We start from the raw sequence: 24,516 nt of genomic DNA on the forward strand, positions 1-24,516 counted from the left end.
GAAATAAAAAAACAATCATCTATAAATGGATTATTATATGCTCCATCTTGATCACATGAGCATGAGCATTTCCAAACTCCTGGTTTTTGTGGTGCACAAATCAAGTTGTAGGAACTTTATTATATTTGGTCCTAAAAATCCAGAAAAAAACTCCATATCTGGTCATATGTTTCCCCCCCCCAAAACCCGGCCAGTAGGGCCAGAGATGGATATAGGGAGCGAGGAGCCGAGTTTCAGGCCAATAAATCCACTTCACTCTTCATAGTGATGAATAAGACCATAATTTATAGAGTTAGGTAGAGAGAAACATTAGCACGTGAAAAAATCTTGCTAAGAAAATCTACAATAAAGATGTTGGTCGGAAGATTGTTGCAGCAGAAGTGATGATGCTGCGTAACTCCATAACTGGGATGAACGGTTTGGGATTAAAGAAAAAAAAGAACTCATGCTAAGAAACTCTATAATCGTAATCGAGCTAGAAATATTTTTGTTGCCATCTTGGGTGTTACATTTCCCAAGAATATGTTGGGGGGTCAAAGCAACATTCTGCTTTGTATATGAAAGATGCATGGAATTGTGTGCAACACACAAAACTGTCTCTGCCCACAGAATTGTGTATGCCACACGAAAATGTATTTGTGCAGAGAACAATGAGCACAAAAATAGAACAAACAAACACAAGAAGCAAGAAATTTCTGTGGTTCGGCACACCGCCTACGTCCATAGAGTGAGATACAATCTTCAACTAAGAATCCAAAGAATAGAAATAGTACGACCATTGCGATTTGGTACCCAAAGAACAATAACAAAATAAGTTACCTAGTAATGAAACATTATTTATACATGGAAGACTCAGTACTTTTGAAATATTCATTAGAACTGACCAGGCTTGACCTTACAGCTGTCTATCATGACAGTGCATCGCATCAAACATCAAATTTTCTAAGATCTCCCAAACCAGGAATAATATTACATTACCAAAGAATACAAAATCTAAGGAGCAAAATATGAGCTGGTGTGGAGTTGAATTTGCCTTGCAAAACCTGCAGACTTTCTTACACCTAATTGCACTTTAAAATTTGCAAAAGAAGGTGGTTTTGCTACGGTATGAGCTAACCAACCACAACAGATCAGGTCACCAGTCCAAGCTGATATTCTTTGAGATGTAAAGCTTATCAATGTATTCTATTACTGGAAGGGAGGCATCAATGTACCTTCTCATTTCCTTCTCTACTGAGTGGTCTGTAGCAACAATGAAGATATTTATGGTTATTAACAGGCAATCAAAGAGAAATAAATGTTAAAAGGTCCTAAGAGAGATGTAGAATATCCTAGCAATATAATACAGTGAAGCATGAATTAATTACCTGAAAAACTAAAACTTCAGATTGAAATCAAAGTACAGAAACCCATATGTAGAGGCATGAGATAAACAAAATAAGATCTGATCCACATCTATTTGATCAAGAGTCAATCCCGACATTATGTCCATTAGGAACTTCAGGGTGCTGAGTAGCTTTGCACCTCAAACAATTTGTTTAGGACTAGGGTTGACTCAGTTGGGTCTAATTCTGACCTAAGTTGTTCCAGTCAAGGGCTGATGGTTTTGTGTCCAAACTGTTAAGAATAGTAGTTTCAGGGATATATTTGTACATATCCACATGTTTTTATATTTTTGATGTTATTTGTATAAGGCCAGGGGCCCCTCTGTAATTATTCATTCTTTTGAATATAAACCTGTTAGTCTCTAGTTGGAGACATAACACATAATCCCCAACATCGTGTTTGCTCTCCTAGAGCTTCTTCTCCTTCCATTCTAAAACCTAACATGGTATCAGAGCCATATTGCTCCTAGAGTTGAAGATGGTAGAAGGTTGTTTGGAAGGTGAAGAACAGTTCCTTTGAAGGAAAACCTAGCCTTCCTTCTCAGATCGATTTCTCTCTTGTTTGCAACCTGAATGATGAATGACCAGGTGCTCTAGTTTCGGTTGGAAGTGCTCTTTCTTTCCCTTGTATCCTCTCAAGCATCTAAGAAGCTCCTAAGGATCAGAAATACATCTCGGCCAGGCCATTTTTGCAACTTTTTCCGCCAGCCAGAGGGACTGATTTGAAAGAGCTCTTCAATAGAGCTTGGTTTGGGGATTTTTTTGGGCTATACCCTGTCGTTTTTTGGTAAGGAAGGTTCTTCTTCTTTGCACCACTGCTGTTTGATGCTTGTTTAAAGTTTTACAAGCTCTTTCAAGGATTTCTGTCCTGGTTTGTATCTATTTTTGCTGCTGTCTCTTGAGAACCCATTGTGTTTACGTGTGGTGCTGTTGTTTGGTTCCCAACTGTTTGCTTTGAAGTCACAATGGGTGAAAAAAATGGAGACACAGTCATACCTCCATCTGAAATATCTGAGACATCTGAGTTTCCCACTGTTGCAGCAGCCTTGCCTTTAACCCCTTCCCCTTCATATGAGAATTCCAATGTTCAGCTCCCCATTGTCAAACTTGACAATCATAATTACTTGGATTGGTTATGGTCTATGAAGCTCATTCTTCGGAGTAGAGGAAAGTTGGGATACATATCTGGGAGCTTTAAGGCTCCTCCCTCCATTGATCCAAGTTACTCCAAATGGGAAACAGAGATCTCCCTTGTGATGACTTGGCTTATTTTTTCAATGAAGCCGGAGATTGGAAGAAGGTTTAAGAGCAAGGAGACTGCCAAAGACATTTGGGATAGTGTTGCTCGTATTTTTGATAGAGAGGGAGACTCTACCAAGGTTTATCAACTTCTCCAACAGATTGTCAACCTGTGCCAGGGTGACAAAAGTATCTCTGAATACTATAGTCTGGTCGTAGGACTGTGGGAGGAGTATGATCATTATAGAGATCTCTAGTTGTGCCCTGTTAATGAGCTTAAAGTGCATCGGTTGTTTGAGAAGGAGAGGGTCTTGTTCCTCCTTGGAGGTTTTAACCCTGAATTTGAACCCTTCCGGGTCCAGATCCTTGGCCGACCAAGTCTCCCCTCCCTGGAGGAGGTGTGTGGTTATCTACAGAGTGAGGAGACCCGTAGGGGTGCTATGGAGACCACTCCCTTTGTTGAGCGCTTTGCCCTTGCTTCTTCCACTCCTCAGGATCGTACTCCCCTCACCAAGGGGTCTGGTAGGGGTCGATTCTCCTGTGACTATTGTGGCAAGTCTGGACATAAGGAGTTTTGTTGGGATCTTCATGGGAAACCATCCTCTGCTTCATCAGGGGGACAGAAAGCATAGAAGAAGAATGGGCCTAAGGCCCACGTTGGAGTTCATGAGCCTGATCCATTCTCTCTTTCCAAGGAAGACATAGCTACATTTCGCCGGATTGTAGCCCACTTGGATGGTTCTTCCTCTACTGCTACCACTACTTCCACTGCCCTATAGGTCTCTACCTCATCCGGCACCACTCCCTAGGTCATTGACTCCGGAGCCACAGATCATATGACTGGTCGGTCTCAACTTTATAATTCCTACTTTGTTTGCTCTGGGAAAGACAAGGTAAAAATTGTTGATGGTTCCCTTTCTTCCATTTCGGGTAAGGGAGATGTCCAAGTCACTCTACTTATCCCTTTGAAATTTGTCTTTCATGTTCCCAACTTTGCTACCAATCTTCTTTCAGTTAGCCAATTGACTAAATCTTTAAACTGTTTTGTCACTTTCTTTCCTACCCATTGTCTCTTTCAGGATTTGGTGACGAAGAGGGTGATTGGCAGTGGACATGAAGCAGATGGCTTATATGTTTTGGACACTTGTGCTTCCCCTGTTGCGAAAGCTCAATCTTACGTGTGTGGGTAAGATGGCGGACGTACACAGGAGGATATTTTGCTTTGGCATCGTCGTTTGGGACACCCCTCTTTTTCTGTTATGAGGAAACTGTTGCCACATTTATTTTCATTTTTTCCTGTCAATCATGTTTTCCATTGTGAACCTTGTCTTTTTGCAAAAAGTTGTAAGACAATTTATCCATCTACTAGCAATAGATCTACTTCACCTTTTCACATTGTTCACACTGATGTTTGGGGTCCTTCCCCCGTTACCTCTTTACGTGGCTTCCGCTACTTTATCTCTTTCATTGATGATTTCTCTCGGGTTACTTGGGTTTACCTCTTGAAACAAAAGAATGATGTCTATGGCGCGTTTAAAAATTTTTATGAGTTGGTGTTTACTCAGTTTCAAACTCTTATTCAGATTGTCCGTTCGGATAAAGGTGGAGAGTATATGTATGGTGGTTTGGAAACCTTTTTTTTTTACCATGGCATTGTCCATCAGGTGGCTTGTGTTGATACCCCCCAACAAAATGGGGTTGCTGAGCAAAAAAATCGCCACCTGTTGGAAGTGGCTCGGTCTCTTTGGTTTACAATGCATGTTCCCAAAACCTTTTGGTCCGATGCCTTACTCACTGCTGTCTTTCTTATTAATCATATGCCCTCCAGTGTCTTGAACTTCAGAGTTCCTCTTGATGTCTTACCCTCACTTTCTTCTTGTTTTTCTCTTCCTCCAAAAGTGTTTGGTTGTATTTGCTATGTCCATATTAGCAAATCTGCCTGCACTAAATTGGACCCTAAGGCCTTGAAGTGCCTCGTTCTTAGGTATTTCTCTACCTCCAAAAGATACAAATGTTATCACCCTCCTACCCGTCGGTGGCTTCCCTCCAAAGATGTCCATTTTATTGAAACCATTCCGTATTTTCAGTCACCTCTTCAGGGGGAGAGTTCATCCCTTGGTGGTGCAGTTGAAGAGGTTCCTAAGTTTGTTTCCTTTCCCTTCTCCTCTCTTGTTCCTATTTCCCCTTTTCAGATTGACAAAGGAAAAAAAAGTTCTGCGGATACTCTTGTTGAGGGGGAGAGTTCTATAGATGCTGTTGTTGAGGAGGAGCCGCCTTGTGCACCACAGGTGAACAGAGAACAGGGGGAGCTACTAGTGTATACAAAGAAGGATGGCAGCCAAAATCCTTCCTCATGGCATCCCATAAAGAAGACCTGCCAAAACCCCCTTCGTCCCCTCATCCTGGATCTACATCCATTGAGACAGGTATACCTTCCTCTACTTTCATATCCTCAGACTTAGATCTCCCCATTGCACATCGCAAGGGAACACGGGCATGTACTAATCCCATTGCCAAGTTTGTCTCCTATGATTCTATCTCCCCTACAGGTGTTGCCTTCACTGTGGCTATCTCCTCCATACCTATTCCTAAGAATGTAGCAGAGGCTATGGCTGATCCGAAATGGAGAGAAGCAATGAATATAGAGATGGTGGCTCTTGAGAAGAATCACACTTGGGATCTTGTTGAACTCCCACAGGGGAGAATTCCTGTTGGTTGCAGATGGGTATTCACAGTCAAGTTCAAGTCTGATGGTACTGTGGAGAGGTATAAGGCAAGACTGGTTGCCAAGGGATATACACAGGTGTATGGAATTGATTATCAGGAAACCTTTGCTCCAGTGGCCAAGGATAACTCCATTCAGGTACTTCTCTCAATGGCTGCAAATTTTGATTGGCCATTGTACCAGCTTGATGTAAAGAATGCATTCTTACATGGTGACTTAGAAGAAGAGGTCTACATGTACTCTCCTCCTGGGTTCAAGAATCCTAGTGGCAATGGAAAGTTGTGTCGTCTTAGGAAGGCTCTTTATGGTCTTAAACAATCTCCTAAGGCTTGGTTTGAGAGGTTTAGACAAGCTATCCTACAGAATGGATACACCAAAAGTCAAGCCGATCACACTTTGTTTATATAAAGGAAGGGCAACACTGTTACAGCTCTCATTGTATATGTTGATGACATTGTGGTCACGGGAAACAGTGAGGCTGAAATCTCAAAGCTTAAACTTTACTTGGCTCGGCAATTTGAGATCAAAGATCTTGGTCCTTTGAAGTATTTCCTGGGGATTGAAGTTTCAAGATCCAAGCAAGGGATCAATGTTTGTCAAAGGAAGTTTGTCCTTGATCTGCTTACAGAGACAAGATACTTAGGATGTAAACCAGTCTCCTCCCCTATTGAACAAAATCACAAACTAGGGGAAGATTGTGGTGAACCTCTTGTAGATGCTGAGAAATATCAGAGATTAGTAGGCAAACTGATCTATCTTTCCCTTACCCGACCTGACATAGCCTATGCTATTGGAGTGGTAAGTCTGTTTATGCATGCACCCAAAATGGGACATCTTGATGCAGTTTACAGAATTCTCAGGTATTTAAAGTCATGCCCTGGAAAAGGTCTTCTCTTCTCTAGGAATGGTCACTTGAGGATAGAAGCATACATTGATGCTGACTGGGCTGGATCTATTTGTGATCGAAGATCTACTTCAGGATATTGTACGTTTGTTGGGGGAAATTTGGTTTCTTGGAGAAGTAAAAAGTAACCTGAGGTGGCTAGATCGAGTGCTGAGGCAGAATTTAGAGCCATGGCTCACGGAGTGTGTGAAATCTTGTGGTTGAAGAAACTTGTTCAAGAGTTGGGATTTGACACTGTTAAACCTATGAGTTTATATTGTGATAACAAGGCAGCCATAAGTATTGCCCACAACCCAGTGCAACATGACAAGACAAAGCATGTTGAGGTTGATAGACATTTTATCAAGGAAAAGATTGAATCAAAGACAATCTGCAGTCCTTTTGTGAAGACAAATGAACAAGTGGCTGACATCTTCACCAAAGGCCTTAGCTCTCATCATTTTGATTGTTTGTTGAACAAGCTGGGCATGTATGACATATACCACCCAACTTGAGGGGGAGTGTTAAGAATAGTAGTTTCAGGGGTATATTTGTACATATCCACATGTTTTTATATTTTTGATGTTATTTGTATAAGGCCAGGGGCCCTCTGTAATTATTCATTCTTTTGAATATAAATCTGTTAGTCTCTAGTTGGACACATAACACATAATCCCCAACATCGTGTTTGCTCTCCTAGAGCTTCTTCTCTCTTCTCTCTTCTTCTCCTTCTATTCCAAAACCTAACACAAACTTGGTTCATCGCTCCTCTTTATTGATGACATAAAGAATACACATGATCGATATGGTTACCCATATTTGGGCCTTCTTGATTTGTACAATTGCATCCATTTGGATCTCAAGTCCATAAATAATTTTGGAGAAAACTATGGATCCCTCATGTAGGCGATATCATGTGGTAGCACAAGATGGCTTATGCTCCTACCAACGACCGGGACCAAATTTTGATTGACAGCAATTACAATATAATGCAGCCCCAGTCCAAAATTTGGCCCTATTTTTTTATACCTATAGGGTATGGGATTTTAATTCGTTGGGTTTTAATTGTAATGGGATGAAATATAAAGCCCAAAAGTGAGGTCTCAAGGGGTGTATGAAACGTATTTTAATGACTAGTTAATATTGGTAGTGGGGCCATAATGATGCAGATCCAAGCATCCGCAAGAAGAAGAGGAAGAAGAAGAAGCCCTAAGATTAGGGCCTAGTATTTGGAGCCTTAGTTTAGTACTTAGTTTATTTTCAGCTTTAGTTTTTCCAATACTTAGTTTATTTTTCATGTTTTAGTGTTTTAAATTGAACCGGTTGAACCACTGGTCCAATTTAAGTGAAATGTTCCTATTGGCTGATAGGGTCTTATATCCTATTGGTTACTTAGGAATTTTCTTAGTTTAAGCCGTTTTAATTAGCTTTTAATTTCAGTCATACCCTTTCACCAAAAAAAAATTTCAGTCATACCCTTCCAAGATTTATGAAGGAGGGATTTAGATTGTACTAGGGTTTGGCCTATGGCCATATTATAAATAAAAGAAAATCGTGCGAGGCTCCCCCACAGTTCAAGTTTTCAAATTCTGCTTTAAGCTATTCCTGCCATTGTTGCTGTTGCTCTTCTCCAAGTGAGTGTTTGTCTTGTGGATCTCAAGGTGAAGGGATTGGGGGATTACCAATTGACTCCTTGCATCTGTTAAGATCAGGAGGTCTTCTTCTTCACTCCTTTCATCTATTCAGATCGGGAGACTATTCTACAAGCTGATTCAAGTTGCTGCTATTGAGTTCCTGCAAAATCAGTAAGTTATTTAATTTTCCTGCAACTACCTTTCTTCTTCTAATACTCCAAACCAAGCCTCATCTGCCCTAATCGATCCACATTATCTTCCCCCATTAAAACCCATCGATTTCCCATAAACCCTAACTTCCATAATTCTGTCCAGACCCATTTCCCCATTAGTTTACCTTCAAATTCAACACAGCTCCTACTCATCAACCCTTCCACTCGACCTGAACTCTAGGTCCATTCTCCCTTCAAAAAATCTAATTCCCCTCAACCCTACTAAAACCCAAAACCCTAAAATACTGCCTAGACCTATCTAGCCACCCAAACCCATCCAAACTACAACCGAACTACTCTCTCACTGCCCTGATCACTCGACTAGAAGCCCTGCCCCAAAATCCCATCCTAAACCCTAATTTCATCCCCTTTCTTATTTCCTAAAACCCGAAACCCTAACTAGGGATGTAAATGAATAGCCGAAATCCGTTTCCGTATCTGTTTCCGTACCCGTTTAGCACTATCTGAATCCGTCCGAAAGCTACACGGATACGGATACGGATAGGCTATAGCTATCCGAAAAGCTATATTTACATGTAAATAGATAAAATATCCGATCCGTATCCATGTCCGTATCCGTTTAGCACTATCCGAATCCGTCCAAAAGCTAATCAGATGGGGATGCGGATATAGCACTATCCGAGCCGAATCCGATCCGTTTACATCCTTAACCCTAACCCTAATTTTCTGGCTTTTGAAATCTTCACTCAATTTCATTCAAACCCTCACTGTTAGCTTCCCCTAAACCTGCCTATTAAAACCATATAAGATTTATCTCCATTATCATAGACCTAACCCTAGGATTGTCCTAATATATCAGTGCTGCCCCACCGAACCAGTAACTTTACAGATCCTGAATTTGCTCGACTCCTAGTAGATCCTATTATCTATCTAGGACTACATTACATAAGCTATTAGTTAAGAGTTATTTATTTTAAAAGGGAGAGGGATCTACACGCCGCCCGCTTATATTGCCATCTTACATGCCAAGCCAATAGCAAGCAACAAAACAGTATATTTAATGATAAGAGAAAGATGGGGTCTACATACTCAATAAGGAAAGACGGGGAAGAGAGGAGAGACTGTGAGAGAGTAGTACACACTGATAGCATGTACTTCTTTTTCCCATTTTAAATTATATTAGATAGCTATCAATTACTAGCAGGGCCCAGTTAAGGCCGCAAGTCAAGGAGTCTTTTAAAATTCTTTTAGAAGTGTTATTTTATGATTGGTTTTGCTTGGTGTAACCATGGTTCGTTACACCAAGCCTGTCAGCATGACGGTGTTGTTCACATATACAAACCGGTGTAATCGATTCGTACAATGAGGGGATGGGGTATTCTTGGTATTGAAAAGTTCAGCCTCATAATGATCTTTTGTCGTACATGCAAGCATTTATATTGCACTGTGTTATCTTTTCTTTTGGTTTGGGAGGCTACGGGACATTTATCCTTGGATCTGAATCACATGCTTATGCTTTCTAGCATTAATTGTGTAGTTATATGCGCTGTTATATCATCTCGATATCTTATTTTGCTTGTATATGCACCTTTCCTGGTTGGGTGAGTGTCTTCTAATGCATTAAGTACCCTTTTGGTTATTTTTATCTACTATATTCTTATTTTCCTATAGTGGAGCGTCGGGTAGGCAGCTGGCTGGCACTTTATGTATTCAGCCAATCACCTTTTTGCATTTATCCTCTGTTTTCTAACTTCTTGTTTTTTTCTTGTTATCATGTCTTCTCATCCTTACCTGGCTAGGGCGTCCCTTGTAAGCGACATGCTGCATCAACGCCTAGATGCAGTGATAAGTAGGCAAGGGCAAGTGAGAAGATTTTTGCCAGCCCAGAAACGTAGGATTAGATTGGCTACCTGGAACATTGGATCCTTAATGGGTAAGAGCATGGAGTTGATTGATGTTATGAGGAGACGAAGGATTATTATTGCTTGTATCCAAGAGACCAGATGGAAGGGTAACAAAGCTAAAGTGTTGGACGACTTCAAACTTTGGTATTCGGGAGACCAAAGTAATAGAAACAGAGTGGGGATAATAGTGAATAATGATCTAAAGAAAGATGTAGTGGAGGTCAAAAGATTGGGCGATAGGATTATATCCATCAAGCTAATGTTGGAGAAAGATGTTGTCAATATTGTTTGCACTTACGCACCCCAGATAAGATTGGATGATAGTAGTAAGCGCCAATTTTGGGACCACTTGGATGAGTTAGTGCAAGGTTTTGGTCAAGATGAATCGATTATCATTGGAAACAAGAGGATTTAAGATTCGTTGATCAAAGACGGAGTATGTGATGTGTAATTTTAGTTACACTAAGATGGATGATGACATGGTGAAAATCGAGGAGAGATATCGCCAAGTGACTATTTCAGATACCTGGGTCTATCATACACAAAGAAGGTGACATAGATGATGATATTTCACAAAGAATTAAAGTAGGGTGGATGAAGTGGAGAGGTGCATCCGGAGTTCTATGTGATCGACACATTCCTTTAAAGCTTAAAGGAAAGTTCTACAGGATTGTTGTCCATTCGGCTATGATGTATGGGGTGGAATGTTGAGTATTTAAGAACTGCCATATAGTGAAGATGTGTTGCAGAGATGAGAATGTTGAGATGGATGTGCAGCAAAACTAGGAAGGATAAAGTGACGAATGAATGTATTAGAGTGGATGTGAGACTTGCCCCGATCAGAGACAAGCTCCGAGAATGTCGCTTGAGGTGGTCTGGCCATGTACAACGGAGGCTTGAGAATGCTCCAGTAAGGAGAAGTGAACTGATGCTGATTAAGGGAGCTAAGAGAGCTAGGGGCAGGCCTAAAATGACCATAGGTGAGGTTGTGAAGAATGACACGCATAGTTTGAGTCTTGTACCGAGTACGACCTCAGATAGAGACTATTGGAGTGCAAGGATCAACGTTATTGACACCATGTAGCTGAGATTTTCCTGAATTCCTGGGCTATCCTCTTTCCTCTTATTTTTATCTTTCATTTTCCATTACTTATCTGTCATATCCAATTTCTTTTAAGTTTCTCTTACTTTCCTTTCCCTTTATGAGGACCTCAGTTTTCCCCACTTGTTTTTAAAAGGATCTATGTAGCCGACCCCATTTAGTTGGGATAAGGCTGTGCTGTTGTTGTTGTCCTACATGCAATAGTCTCTTGTCCTTTCTGTGCCACATAGGATGGTGACAGATTGGTGTAACCATGCATGGTTACATGGAGATTAACCCTTCCATTATTTTATGGTTGTTACTATCTTGACTAGACTTCTATTTTTTCTTTTATTTAAAGCTTGTAAATAACCCCCTCCCTATTGAATGGAATGAAATCTGGATTGTTAGGGTTGAATTGAGTGGACTCTCTCTCTCTCTCTCTCCACGGTTTTGTTCATGTACTGTTCATTCCCCCTCTTTTTTCTCTCCTCCTGCGATCTTCCTTTCTCTCTCATAATTATCTTCTTCTCCTCCTTCTTTTCTCCCTTGTATTTCCCTCCCATCGATCTCCTTTTTCCCTTTTCTATTCTCCCTTGCGATACCCTGTTCTTTCCTTTTCTGTTGGCTGCTGCTCCAACACTATTCTATCAGGACTTCTCTGAAACAGGTTGTTTTTTTTTTTTAATAAATATTATGTTAAACATATAAATATCATCTGATTTGTTTCTGTTCTGTTCTTCAGTCATCTGATTTAGACATGTTAGACTTAGAATCCATTAGTTTCAGATCTGAAACCCTTATTCTGATCTCAGAATAAAAAATCCTCTTCAACCTGAGGTCTGTTATCTGAATCAGACAGCGACACTATTCTGTTCAGTCTTACTGATTTAGAAATTAACAGTGAGCATGCAAATCATTGTGTGCTGGATTTTCCTGCTACGCCTACACCCCCTCATTTTGATCGCACACTTTATTACCTGGGCCTGTCATCAGCCTATTGGACCTAAAGTTCTGACTTGGAAACTAAGGTTTAAAGACTGCATCATATAAATTTTACCTTTTAGGTAATTATGTACAAAAATTTGAAAAGAGAGGGCCTTTCCTCTATTTTACACTGTAGTAGAACAGCAAGCTCCTTTACCCAAAGTGGGGTATGTCTGTCCTCAGATACCAATTCCATCAGCCCTAATCTCACATTCTTTCTCTGATTAGGTCTCCACTGAGCTTCATCCTGGTGGAGTTGACAGTTTGCTCCAAGTGTTCATTAAAATTTTCAACTTATTTAAGAGGCATTAAAAAGGGGAGTGGAGTTGACTCGCTTCCTAACCAGCTAAATAAAGAAATTGTAGTCGTGGGTATGATGCAGGAGAAGTTCCTTGGACCAGGCTGAACCTGTTTGGGAATCCAGACGGAGATGAACCGGGTCCAATTTGGGTCCTTTGTCTAGTAGGATAATTTAGGATTTTTATTTATTTATATTTTGTGATTAACATGTAATCTTTTATTTGGGTAGGTTAAGTAGGAGATGGCTACTAGGATTTTAGTTTCCTAATTGTTTTGAGTTTCCAAACTAGAATAGGTTTCTTTTCATGTTGGGTTTCTTCTTTTATTTATATACATGTACCATGCGATTAGAATTCAGATTTGAGAATGGAATAGAAAACTTAGTGTCAGTTTGATGCCTGTGTGGCCTCTCTCTCTCTCTCTCTCCTTCCCTTGCGATACCTCTCTCTTCTACCTTGCTCTATTTATTTCTTCTTATTTTCTGTCATTACCTCTTACCAGTAAAAACTCTGTTCTGGCATTAGTTTACAGCCCAAAGAATCATATTGCCCTCCCTCATTCCTTTCTCTTGCTCCCTCAGAATTTGGGTTTAGGTTCCCTTCCCCTAGGCAATTCAACCTCAGTTTGATCCAATAAGAATACTCCTTGGCTGAGAATTGAACCATCTTAAGACTTGGTTCTTACTTTACCACAAGGTTCAGTTTCAGGTATGATTTGATTGATTATTAGTTGGGTTTCAGAGGGCTTTGGATTGGCTATCTCATCCCAAAACTTCATATGGTTTGGAGCTGTAAAAGTTGAGTTCTCTTGGTCGAAACCAGCAAACCAGCAGATGTCTCCGTTGGTTCCTGTAATACAACGTTGAAGACGATAACCTCTCCCCCCCCCCCAATCGTTGTCTTTAGTTTTGCCCATTGTTTCAAAATTACGCCCCTCTCCCTATTTTATTACTTGGTACCCTTCCTTTTGGTTCACTTCCAAGTTTAACCCTATATAATAAATACTAATTCCCCTTGTGTCCTTGCCTTAGTCTATCAAGTGACCTTCCTCTATTTGGTTGATTACGGCCCCGCCATTCCCCTTGCAACTTTAAAATATTTAAGTTTCTGCCATTCCTTTCAATTGTTGAGCCATGTGTTACTTGGATGGCCCAGAAGCAAACCCAATAGGGTATTTTGACCTGGGTTACACACCAGGCTGGCAGCTTGATTTGAGAATGCCAAGAGAAAAACAGCTTGTGTTGACACAAAGATGATCCCTGCCACATCTCAGCCCCCTATCAGATGTAAAACTACCAGCTGCATGACCAAACCATGGGTAAGAATGACATGTCAGAAAGCCAGACCTAGGTGTGAAGGGGAACCGAAGTAGAAGGCTTGACAGTGGCTGAAATAGAAAACTGCTTGCACATTATAGGACTCGCAGATCAGCTATTTGAAACAGAGCAAGAGGGCTGCTGATCTGATTTGCAGTAGGTTTTGGGTTTATATTCTTGTAACACTGATAGAACTAGATTTGAACTTCTCTTCTTCAAAATTCAACTAAATCGATGCCTGCCCGACCCATGGAGCAGCTTCTGCATCAACTCCCCTGGTTTTGAGAAAAACTCAACCACGAGTTTTATAAAATAAAAGGATCAGCACCACTCGACCAGAATCCATAATCAACAGCTTTGATGGGGCGATGATCCAGCGCATCTCATGATCAACCGTCATGATCTTTTGATGGCCATTAGAAAATGACATCTCTTCGATGGGAATCTGATCGTGGGGTTTCACAGCTAAAATCGGACCATCGATCAATTCTTCAACAGCAACTTTGAGACTGTGCACTTCCACTTGATCGCCACTCTCGTTGTCCATCTTTTTTATCACCACTAACTTGTCCTCTAAGGTTTCTAATACGCCGCACACTTTATCATAAAAGCGGTTGGTACTATTTGTAAGTTCTCGAAAATCCGATCTAAACCCAATCAAAGATCTTGAAAATCCGATTTGATATTGGAAAATCCATCTTGAAATTCCTTCGCAAACCGCTCCAAAAGAATATCAAATTCAGGGTCGATCGTCATCAAGGGTGTTGAAATTATTTATCCACCCATGTCCCCCTTTGGATAGTCCGCCGTGTTAGAGCTCCTGTATGATATACATATTGTTTCCTCCCTTTCCTACAAGGTCGGTTTTTTAGAGGAAGTGGTCCCAATATAGTATCAGAGCAGGTAGGGGTCACAGTAGTGAGTCCCTCTGGGAGCGGGCATGTGTTGAAAATATTTATCCACCCATGTCCCCCTTTGGATAGTCCGCCGTGTTAGAGCTCCTGTATGATATACATATTGTTTCCTCCTTTTCCTACAAGGTTGGCCTTTCAGAGAAGCGGTCCCAACAAAGGGTTTCAACACTGATACAAAATGATGCAAACCTGGGTTTGAATAACCCTTATTGGGTTGCTTGTGGACTGACTCAAGCAAGGCAATACTCAAATATAAAATTCAATGGCAATCTGGTTTTTTGGGAATCTAACTCACAAGAAAAGGAACAAAAGGGAATAAGTCACATATGAGGGGTAATTTTTGGAAGGGTTGGTATAATAGAGACTTAAGGGGATAAAAGGAGAAAGAAGTGGCAATATGGGAAAGTGCGGTAATAGGACTAAGAAATAAGGAATCGTGAAAGAAAGGTTATCTTCTTCAACCTTTGAACTTCAAACAGGGGCGGTAGAACCAGACTAGCATTTAGGTGATAGAACTCACCTAAGCAGCCTCAGATTCACTCGAAATTTCACGGAAAAGTCGATACCTTAATGCTCGATTGAATTCAGCCTATAATACCACGAAGAAGCAGCTGGAGATTTGTTTAAAATTCTGAAACAGGCTCTAGCGGAACAATGGATTCCAGATCTGGTTTCAGAACAGTAAACCAATATATAGGGAACTTTGGGGAGAGATATCCAAGGGGCTGAATCCCCCTGAGGAAGCGAGTTAACTCCCAGAATCTCAGGTCAAAAGGGTTGATATCCGCAGGGTTATAGCAGGTCGTTCATAACCAGATTTGTTAGCAGGAAATGTAATAAAAGAAGAAGAACAGAATAAGAGGGGAAATATCAGGACAGGGGAGAAGAGGTTGTTGCACAACCTGATTTGTACCAATCTGGTAACAAAACTCAAGAATTTTATTCATTCAAATCTGCCCAACGAATTGGGTTACAAGCATATTTATATAAAAAGAAAAGTTTCCTAATTGAAGTGTAAAACAGAAATAGAATTAAAATCTACTTCTTAATTACTTACTAAAATGTAGACTAACTAAAATAGAAACCCGATAAAACTCAAATTGGTAATTCCCTAATTGCTAACCGAAATAAAAGATTACATATATCTTCCAAATAAAACAATTCCTAAATACTGAACCTAAAACCTACTAAGACCCGGTTTGTCTTGGTTTGGGTTCTCAAATGGGTTTGGCCCGGCCCATGGAACAGCTTCTGCATCAGTTGTCTATTTTCTTCTCAAGTTTGAGCTATTTCCTGGTAATTTACATAAGTTATATTTCTTCAATCATTCTTCTCTATAATGGGGATGTAAGAGAAATGAAGGCATTTGAGTTGCAGCAATCCCAGCAAGCTGAGCCAGGACATTTTGATGCAGAGCTGAGGGTGAGTACTCAAGGAAGAAGAAGATGAAGGATGCTGCCTAGATGGCAGCCACAATTTTGGGCTGCTGTCTAAGCAGCCACGATTTTAACTTGGGTTGTTTTAGTCCTTTTTTGTCTTATTTGAACTTATTTGAGTCCTTATGTTATGGTCCAGTCTAGTGGTTTAGCTGAGGTTATTTACTTTCTATTTTCATAATTAGAAGTGGTCAACAATAAGCTCACATCAGTTTAGAAACTGATTGTGTCTTGTACTCCAAGCAACGGGACCAAATTGGAAACTTTCTAATTTTGGACCCTGCTGCTCCTTTCTATCATTATATAAAGCAACCCAAGGGGGCAGAAGAGCTCGACGATTTTTGCTTCAACTCTTTGCTGCTGTTTGCATGCTTTCTCTTATGGAGTTTCCTTAGTGTTTGATCTAAGGTGTGAGGGGCTGGTGTTCGATCCAGTCGAATCCTTGTGGTGTGAAGCCCGGGAGGTTGTAATCATTGGTTCTTCATCCCAACACTGTTCTACAGCCATTAGAGGTTGTCTTCAACCTTCAATCCTTTCTGCTGCAAGGTCAGACCTGTTCTCTTGTTAGTTTCTATTTCTGTTCCTCACCTTCTAATTCTATCACTTCAATCCCCAGCTATCAACTCCCCTTCATCTTTTGATCGAGTTTCTCCCCATGAGAGGATCAACTGATCCAAAACTTCCATATAAATCTCTGCTATTATTTTCTACCTTATTTTAGACCTATGTCCTCACTTCCCCTGTTCTGTCCAGACCCTTAAGTTACTAATATTCTGGTTTTCCCTATTCTGTTTCACAGCCATATTAATACCTGACCATCCCACGAGTGTGACCTAATTTCCCTGTTTTAAGATCCTGGTTTGGGACTATTTGAAGTTCTCAAATCTGTCCTACATTAGATTTTGTTAGTCAAAAAGTCCAAAATCCTCTCAGTTTAGTTTGGGCAGGATTCTGGATGCACCAGTGACTTTACCGATTAAATACCACTGAGAACAAAGCCCAAAGACAAAACAAGAACATAAGCAAACAAAGGGGAACCACATTTGTGACTCATAATAGCTCACATGTTTATTGTGCTATAACATTATACAACATTCATTCCAAATACTCACTGAAAAAGCTTGATAAATTGCTCTTCCAAAAGAGATCTATATAAGCTAACAGTTATATTGGACCAGGGATCACAAGCTCACCTGTTTCATTTAGCAGCTCTAAAAGTCGTTGCCTTGTTGGAAGTGCATACATTCCAGCAAAAACTGCTGTCCTGACAGCCCATTTGTGGTATGGAGCACAGACCTGTGCATATGCTGTTGAAGCTGCTTCCCTCAAAGAACATTCACTGGAATAGGCAGGAAGTTTAGCATAAAAACTATCAATTACAAACCACAATGAAAAAATTAACTGTAGCAACAACCATGAGCAAGAACCCATACTGACATTGCAAATTTTCATTAATTTGAATCCACATAAAGGGACAACAAGCTCCAAAATTTCAAAGAAAACAAAGTTGATGAATTCTATTTTGTATCCCACTTTTGGCTGTTTTGGGACAGATTAACAACTTTTATTGCAATGCAGATTATCCCCTATAGGAAAAGAAGAAAAAATAAAAAAATGCATACAATTAATTGTTTCAATTTGTAAGATATATTGTGGCCTGAATTTCACTTGTAAATGTAACAATTGAACACATAGTGGGTAGTAAATATGCAAAAGATAATTAAATTTCCATGAAATTTTCAAATTCATATTATAATATTACAAGTGTTGCTCATAGATTTCAAAAGAAAATTTCATAGGGAATGGACTTTGTTTACACCACCTGAAAATGAAAAGCATGCAGGGATGAAGTCCAGATTTTATTTCAGGGGAAACAATCATTCTTTCATACTCTACTATAAACTTTATTTTTGTTTTCATTTCCCATTACAAATTATAATCAAGATGATGGTTATTCATATATAGAATATTTTCTGATAATTAAAATATTAATAAATAGCAGAAAAGTATATATATTTTTTTTTGGTAATTCAAGAGGCATGGTTTGATTTGAACCAAATGTAGAGATCAGGTTCCCTCGATTTGAAAAAATGCCAAATTTTGATGGGGTGTCTCAATTATATGGTCCATGAGTTGGCTTTCTCCCTTGTAGTTCTATTCATTATCTTCAAAACATGAAGTTCTAATGGTTTTTACAAGCTTTACTGGGAAAGCGAGGCCTATGCACCAAATTCGGGTATTAGCTATCTTCTTGCATATGGTCAGTACACCTTTCCCTTAAAAAAAAAAATCATGATTGAACTGGTCCGTGATAGAGGGGAAAACAAGCGTATCTATATGCCCTAACCATACAGCATATTTTATGATTTTTTTTTTTTTGGAAATTAATAATGGAGTGAGACTTTATGCCAGGATCATATGACAATGTGGGCAATTCTGATCCAACGATCTTTCCAAGGATGCCTCCCCTTATTGAAGTTTATAATCTATTCAAGCGACTCATATAAAAATTCCAAAATAATAGCTTTTAACTGGTGTTTGCAAACTTATTACATCTATCTGAACCAAAAGCTTTTTCATTGTTTTTATTTTTTTTTCGGTGATGGTGGTTGGGGTGAGGTGTTATGGGGATGGGCTAACAACCCACATAAGCTCTTACCTCTCATATCTTAAATCACAGATTTATTCCTATAAAAAAAAAAAAATTGGGAAGCAAAAGGCGGTGGGGGCAAACTTTGGCTGTCCCCAGTGTCATTAACTAGACCACGTGTAACAAACAAACATCTTACTCGTGGGGGAACCCTTAGCCCCCTGGCTCCGGCTCTGCCTATATATACAATCTGTTTGGTTCTTGAGATTGTAGAGTCAATTATCTCAGGTTTTAGCACTCATGCCTTTTGGTTGAACTCAGTAGGCGCTTATGTGGTGAGGCTGAAGTCAATGGATTGAACTTGTATTTAATAGTGAATTTGACTAGATGGTGGAGTGAGTATTCAGCATCATTTAGACATAGCCAAGGATGAGTCAAACATTATATAGGTCTCCAATTTCTAGTAAATTTGTTCTTCGTTCATTCTTTGCCATTGCAAATGAACCCAATAAAACCCATTTTAAAAATGTGATCTTCTAGATACTTACATTGAGAAACTAAGTCTGTAATAACATTGAAAAATTCGAAGAATTTGACCACCTTAACGGACAAACATATTCTAAGGACTTTCAACAAGCAGTACATCTATCTATAATAATCTACAATAATACATTTTAGGGCTTAATAACTTGTAGACAACTCCAAACCTAGAAAAGTCAGGAAAAAATTTATCTGGATTATTCACAAAGTATCATAAAGACTTGACTCTGAACTTGCCCAGTACATAAGACATGTGCTAGTAGATTGATTCTTGGACTTTAAACAACATACTAACATAAGGCTAAAATTAAGCTGATCTAAATGCTAATTTTTTTTTAACAGAGATTGATGCTAACAGGTTAAATGAAAAACTTATGACTGCTTAGGTTAGATCCCAGTGTTTGTGTAGGACGTTAAAAACTAAAGCAATGAGTTAGAATGATAACAAAAACCTGGACCTGTGTTCAGCTACCCTGGACCTGTGCCAGCTGAACACAGGTTCATTGCCCAGCCAATATCTTGGGTAATTGACATGTTCAGAAAAGGCTATCAGGGATGAAGTACTAGGGTTCTGTTTTCTAGAAACTTTGCTCGTCCATCAGACATCCACCAAAAGTAGATGAGGTTAAGTTGATTTTTTATGGGTGCTCATCTAGAAGCTTGGGTCAGACTGGTTTAAGTCCAGAAAAGACTGTTCATTTTATCCAAATATTTTATGTAGACTTTTCACCATCAATAGATATGGTTAAAATTACTTCTGCAAAATACTGGTTAATTACAAACCTTTTCGTCATCTATGTATATCATAGAACCACAGATTTATCACTATGAACATAAAGACAGACTAGAGAACCGAATTTGTAACTTATCTCAATTTTCATCATACCAGTACCCAACTACTCATGAAGGTTGAACAATTAAGGTTAAAATATTACATGCATAATGAATGAAGATAATTCATGAAAAATAAGTAAAACATACTCAGATGTAAGGAATTGTTTGAACAAAGCTCTGATGAGGTCAAGACCCTGTCTAACTCTACGTAAATTACGTGAACGGCTCCCCGGCGTTCTAACTGAGTCATTTTCAACATCATGATCAAGAATGTTTTTTAAAGTGTCATATGTCTTCGATGCTTCTACTAGATCACGGACCTGAATGGATCAGGAACTGCATTAGATTCAGTGAAGAAATTCAGACTTAAACATACATTCACAAGCACAAATTTAAAAATAAATAAGAATTTGTAAATTTACAGGAATTTCATATAAATGTTGAAACATTGAAATACTGATGATTTTTACTGTAACTCAGCACTAAAATTCCATCTTTCATAGATATCTTTTGAAAAGTCAGGTAAATTTGATTTCCATAATGAAAAGCCTAAGACTCTGAAAATCATATCTCATTGCTTGGAATTTACTCTCCTAAAGTTCTCTTAAACCTCAAACATGAAAATAAAAGACTGCTGAGGAAGAAGTAGCAGTATATGGGCATTATGGCATAAAAAGGCGAGGGAGAGGTACAAGGTCTGCTTTTGAAATTCAAGTTGGGGATAACGAGCTCGTGTCCCTCTTCTTCTCGTATCAGATTTACTCCACCTGCGCACAATTAGTTTTCCAGCTGGGTGAGCCAATAGCGAATATTCTTTTCTCGGAACAAAGGACCACCTTCACCTATCACTTACTGAACTTACCGAACTCACTATCGTAACAGCACCAAAAGACTTATTCGCCTGCTTACGCGATTTGAAACCCAGTTCCCAGGAGGAAGCCTTCTTTGAATGAATTGTTATGCAATTCGGTCTCAAAAAACATGGGACGTAGTAGCTAGTCTCGGTCGTGCCTATAGCTGTCTCCCCCTCCTTCCCTTAAGATAGGTCTCTTAGGGAAGGGAGGAGCACCTTGACTCTTTGTTTATGAGATCCGGACACATACAGCTATTTGAATTGATACTTTCAATTTCTAACTGATTGACTTTAACTCCTATCTCCCGAATGTGGGGAGTTCCCTTGCTCCTGCTACGTATGATTAACCAGCCTTGTGCCGGAAAAAGGACTAGATGTTCCCCCATGCTACGGTTCCCTATGAGCCGAGATCGTAAAGAGCATACTGCGAGTAGGAAGTGCAATTAATACCATAGATTCAGAAGCATCAAACCTCTCTTGTTCAGAAAATCGTGTGAGGAGCCCCTTTCTAAGCTATAGCAATAGTGCAAAGAAATGAATTAGAACCTGGGCATAGGTCGATAGAGCAGCAGGGCGGCTGCGGTGGTCCTGGGGACTCATTCTAACTAAAACAAGGCCAACTGCAACTCGATTGGAGGAAAGGGCTGGCAAGGTTTAGAGATCTCTAATCACACTACCAATCAATTGCAACAAACTACCGGTAGTCACAATCATGGAAAAGGAGCTAAAGGAAATCCTACTGGTTGTTTTAGTTGTGGAAACCAATAGTTGATCCACATTGCACTCTCGTCTGGAGCTGTTCTTTTGCACTCAAGCCTTGGACGGCAGATGTCCAGTTGGGATGGCAGAAGCAGGTGAACAATCAGATTATATCCAATATCAAAGATATTTCACAAATATGATTGCTAGTTTTGTACTGCAGATTTAGCCTCAATCACTTTGCATCACACATATGTACAAGCACTGAATTGGAAAGTTTGAACCTGAAACCTATATAAAAGAATATGAATTCTGACCTTTGGAACATTCTTTTATCTTCTCATAACTTCAAAGAAAGTGATATTGCAATTACATAGACTGCTTTGCCAGTATCTTTGGTTGGCAAGCAAATATTTGTGCTTCTGTAAATACGGTTTGGAGCAGGAAACATGTTGACATGTCTTGATTTCAATTCATTCTGATTTCCTCATGTCAACAGAGCATGATCATCCACATGTAACAATCAAGCTGTCCCAAATAGAGTTGTCAAGTGCATACCTCAGTTCCATACTTTCCCTATTTCGGAAAGCATTTTGTACTTTTATCTTGTGTTTAATTAACACCCGTATTGTACTGTACGCAGCCGTACAATGCTTCAACAGGTACCTGCTGGCCTGTTCCTTTTTTGGGTGAGGTTGGGTTGGAGTCAACCATCAGACCTACTATAACATCTAGATGATAATTTAGTATTGGGTCATCTATGAAATTTCGTATGGTAAACTGGTTCAGGGTTATGGTGGAATGGATTTATTTTCTGACTGGTGAAACAGAGAGTAACACCAAACAACAGCATTTCCAAATTTCACAATTCTCTCACTCTCTCTCAACTTTTCTTACTCATCTTAATAAGTATACTTTCTATATAAGTGCTGACAAACTATGATCCATTTTTAATGGGTGTCTTTATAACCTCCGTGAAGGTCTTTTATAGATCAATGCTTCCATATTTTGGTAAGGGAGAGGGTTGGGTATACCGCCAGCTTTGGGTAAGCTAGCGGCATACACCAATCACAGGGCTGGACACATGCTGGGAACTCTGGCAGCGTGCCCAGCCTTTTCCCTAATTGGGTCCAACCCGAAGGAGAATGAATCCAACAGTTACTGGAGTAAACAGTGAAATGCTTTCGAGAGGGTCGTCATCCCAAATCGATAAAATCCAGAAGCTCGTGGAAATTAGGATGCCCGATGATATCAGCCATTTGGTTTTATTTTTTTCTATCTAAACAACAACACAGAAAAGGGAATGGCACTGTACACCTCGCAAATGCATCGCATGATTATTCCATATTTACCAAAAAGGGTGTTACCTACCAATATAAGTAATTAAATTAAGGAAAGAAGAACTATTCACCCATTGAACGAAACCAAATAAACAAATCCCCGAATCCGCAGAATCAAAATGAAGAAAGAAAAAGTGAACAAATTTAAAGTAAACAAGAGAGCAAAAGCGAAAACCTAACTAACCTTGGCAACGTACTCCAATTCGGCGAATTTGAAAGCGATGCCAAGGCATCCAAAGAGAACAGAGACAAGGGAACAAGCATCGGAGAAAGGAACCAAGCGAAGGTCCTCAGAGCTTGTGGAGACGATCTTGGCGAGCTCCTCAAACGCATCTGCTATAAAAGAAAGGGGCGTTCCGGAGTCCTCAAACGACTCCTCTTCATCCATGACGCTTTTGGTGATGCTCATGTTGGTCTCTTTCCTCCATCAATCAATCAAATAAAGAACCACTCTCGATTCCTTTTTTAACGAATTATATATTCTTTGGAGAATTGAACTGGCAAAGATTCTATAAGAATTCGAATAAAGTTGCAATTAGATTCACTCTCTCTCTTTTACGACTTTTCTCTCTTTTCTATCAATCTACTTTTCTTCTTGCTTGTTCTATTTGGATTGGAAGATGGAAGTGGTGGTGGTTAGGAACGAAAGGCCATGGATCAATTGGGTCGCTACAGTTGCGCTCAGCCGGAGCACGGGGGAAAGCATGTCGGAGACAAAAGAGACTTCAACTTTCATGTTCCATTCCTACACCGCTGATTGCCCGGCAAATACAGTTGGTACCTTCCCGCCGCCGGTTTGGCGCGCACATGATGTTAATGCACGTGGTATGATGCAGAAATGGCCACGTTTGTTTCGGGTATGGAGCGGTTATTGGCTACTCCGAATTCGACTCCGATTGTCCGATATTGTGGAATATACCTTGGGTTTGAAAAGTAAAATAAAAATTAAGATACCGCTTGGTAAACTTGCGACTTTCTGGTCTGCTTCTCACAAAACATGTTTTTGGTGTTTTTGATTGTAGAAACAAAATTCTGGATTGTAAAATGGTGGTTGATAAACTTGTTCCAAGAACGTATCTAGAACACTGTATCTTCCACTGCTCTGCGTGGTAAAAGTAAAGGAGGTGGTGGATGTAACGTCAATGTCTCCTTCACCACTGCCTGTAGATACTACAGCTCTCCGATGTCGTTCTCTTCCACCTTTCTTTCCCTACCCACAACTCTATCATTGCCTACTCTATTGTACTGTTTGTTGTCTTGATTGTAGCCGCAATGAACAATTCAAGTATGAAGACATTAAGGTTTTTGCTGGAGATTTTATTGGGTTCATCCACCCCATTACCTTGGAATGCCAACAATGCATCTAGGAAATCCTTCTTCTTGTCCTTCCTTTCCTGCTCCAAGCTTTGTTCTTGGACTCTGTCCTTCACAATGCCAACAACAATTTCTAGAGCTCCACCTAATTTCTGTTGCATCTTCTTTCGAATACCTTGTGAGTCAAGCCATCGTAAAGAAATCGGTCATGTTGGGTTTCGCCAAAAGCTCCACAAGTTTATTAGTTAGTTGAAATAGCTCCTCTCCATTGGACCAATTTGGGGTCTTTTAGGTCTCTGTAGAGCGCTAGATTGTCGATCATGTTAAAGGTCATGCAGAAGACAGAACGGGCTACTTCAATTCTTCCAGC

At 39.8% G+C, this 24,516-nt stretch overlaps 1 protein-coding gene across 1 annotated transcript; it reads right to left on the reverse strand.

The window, feature by feature from the left end:
• Window positions 1-815: 815 nt before the first annotated feature.
• Window positions 816-23,591, reverse strand: LOC122664997 (ACD11 homolog protein-like). Its single transcript, XM_043861045.1, has 4 exons — window positions 23,017-23,591; window positions 20,088-20,260; window positions 17,170-17,315; window positions 816-1,242 (listed from the first exon to the last, which is right to left on the reverse strand). Exons 1-4 carry the CDS (start codon window positions 23,239-23,241, stop codon window positions 1,136-1,138), a joined length of 651 nt encoding a protein of 216 aa, XP_043716980.1. The 5' UTR covers window positions 23,242-23,591; the 3' UTR covers window positions 816-1,135.
• Window positions 23,592-24,516: the final 925 nt, after the last annotated feature.

The sequence above is a fragment of the Telopea speciosissima genome, chromosome 6 (genome assembly GCF_018873765.1).
Source record: "Telopea speciosissima isolate NSW1024214 ecotype Mountain lineage chromosome 6, Tspe_v1, whole genome shotgun sequence".
NCBI lineage: Eukaryota > Viridiplantae > Streptophyta > Magnoliopsida > Proteales > Proteaceae > Telopea > Telopea speciosissima.

Bases quoted from the DNA above. Each gene is read 5' to 3' on its own strand.
- LOC122664997 (XM_043861045.1), bottom strand. From the start codon at position 23,241: ATGAGCATCACCAAAAGCGTCATGGATGAAGAGGAGTCGTTTGAGGAC. The intron at 20,261-23,016 runs GTTAGTTAGGTT...TGATCCATTCAG, and splicing joins AATTGGAGTACGTTGCCAAG to GTCCGTGATCTAGTAGAAGC. The intron at 17,316-20,087 runs GTATGTTTTACT...TGCCTATTCCAG, and splicing joins AAACAATTCCTTACATCTGA to TGAATGTTCTTTGAGGGAAG.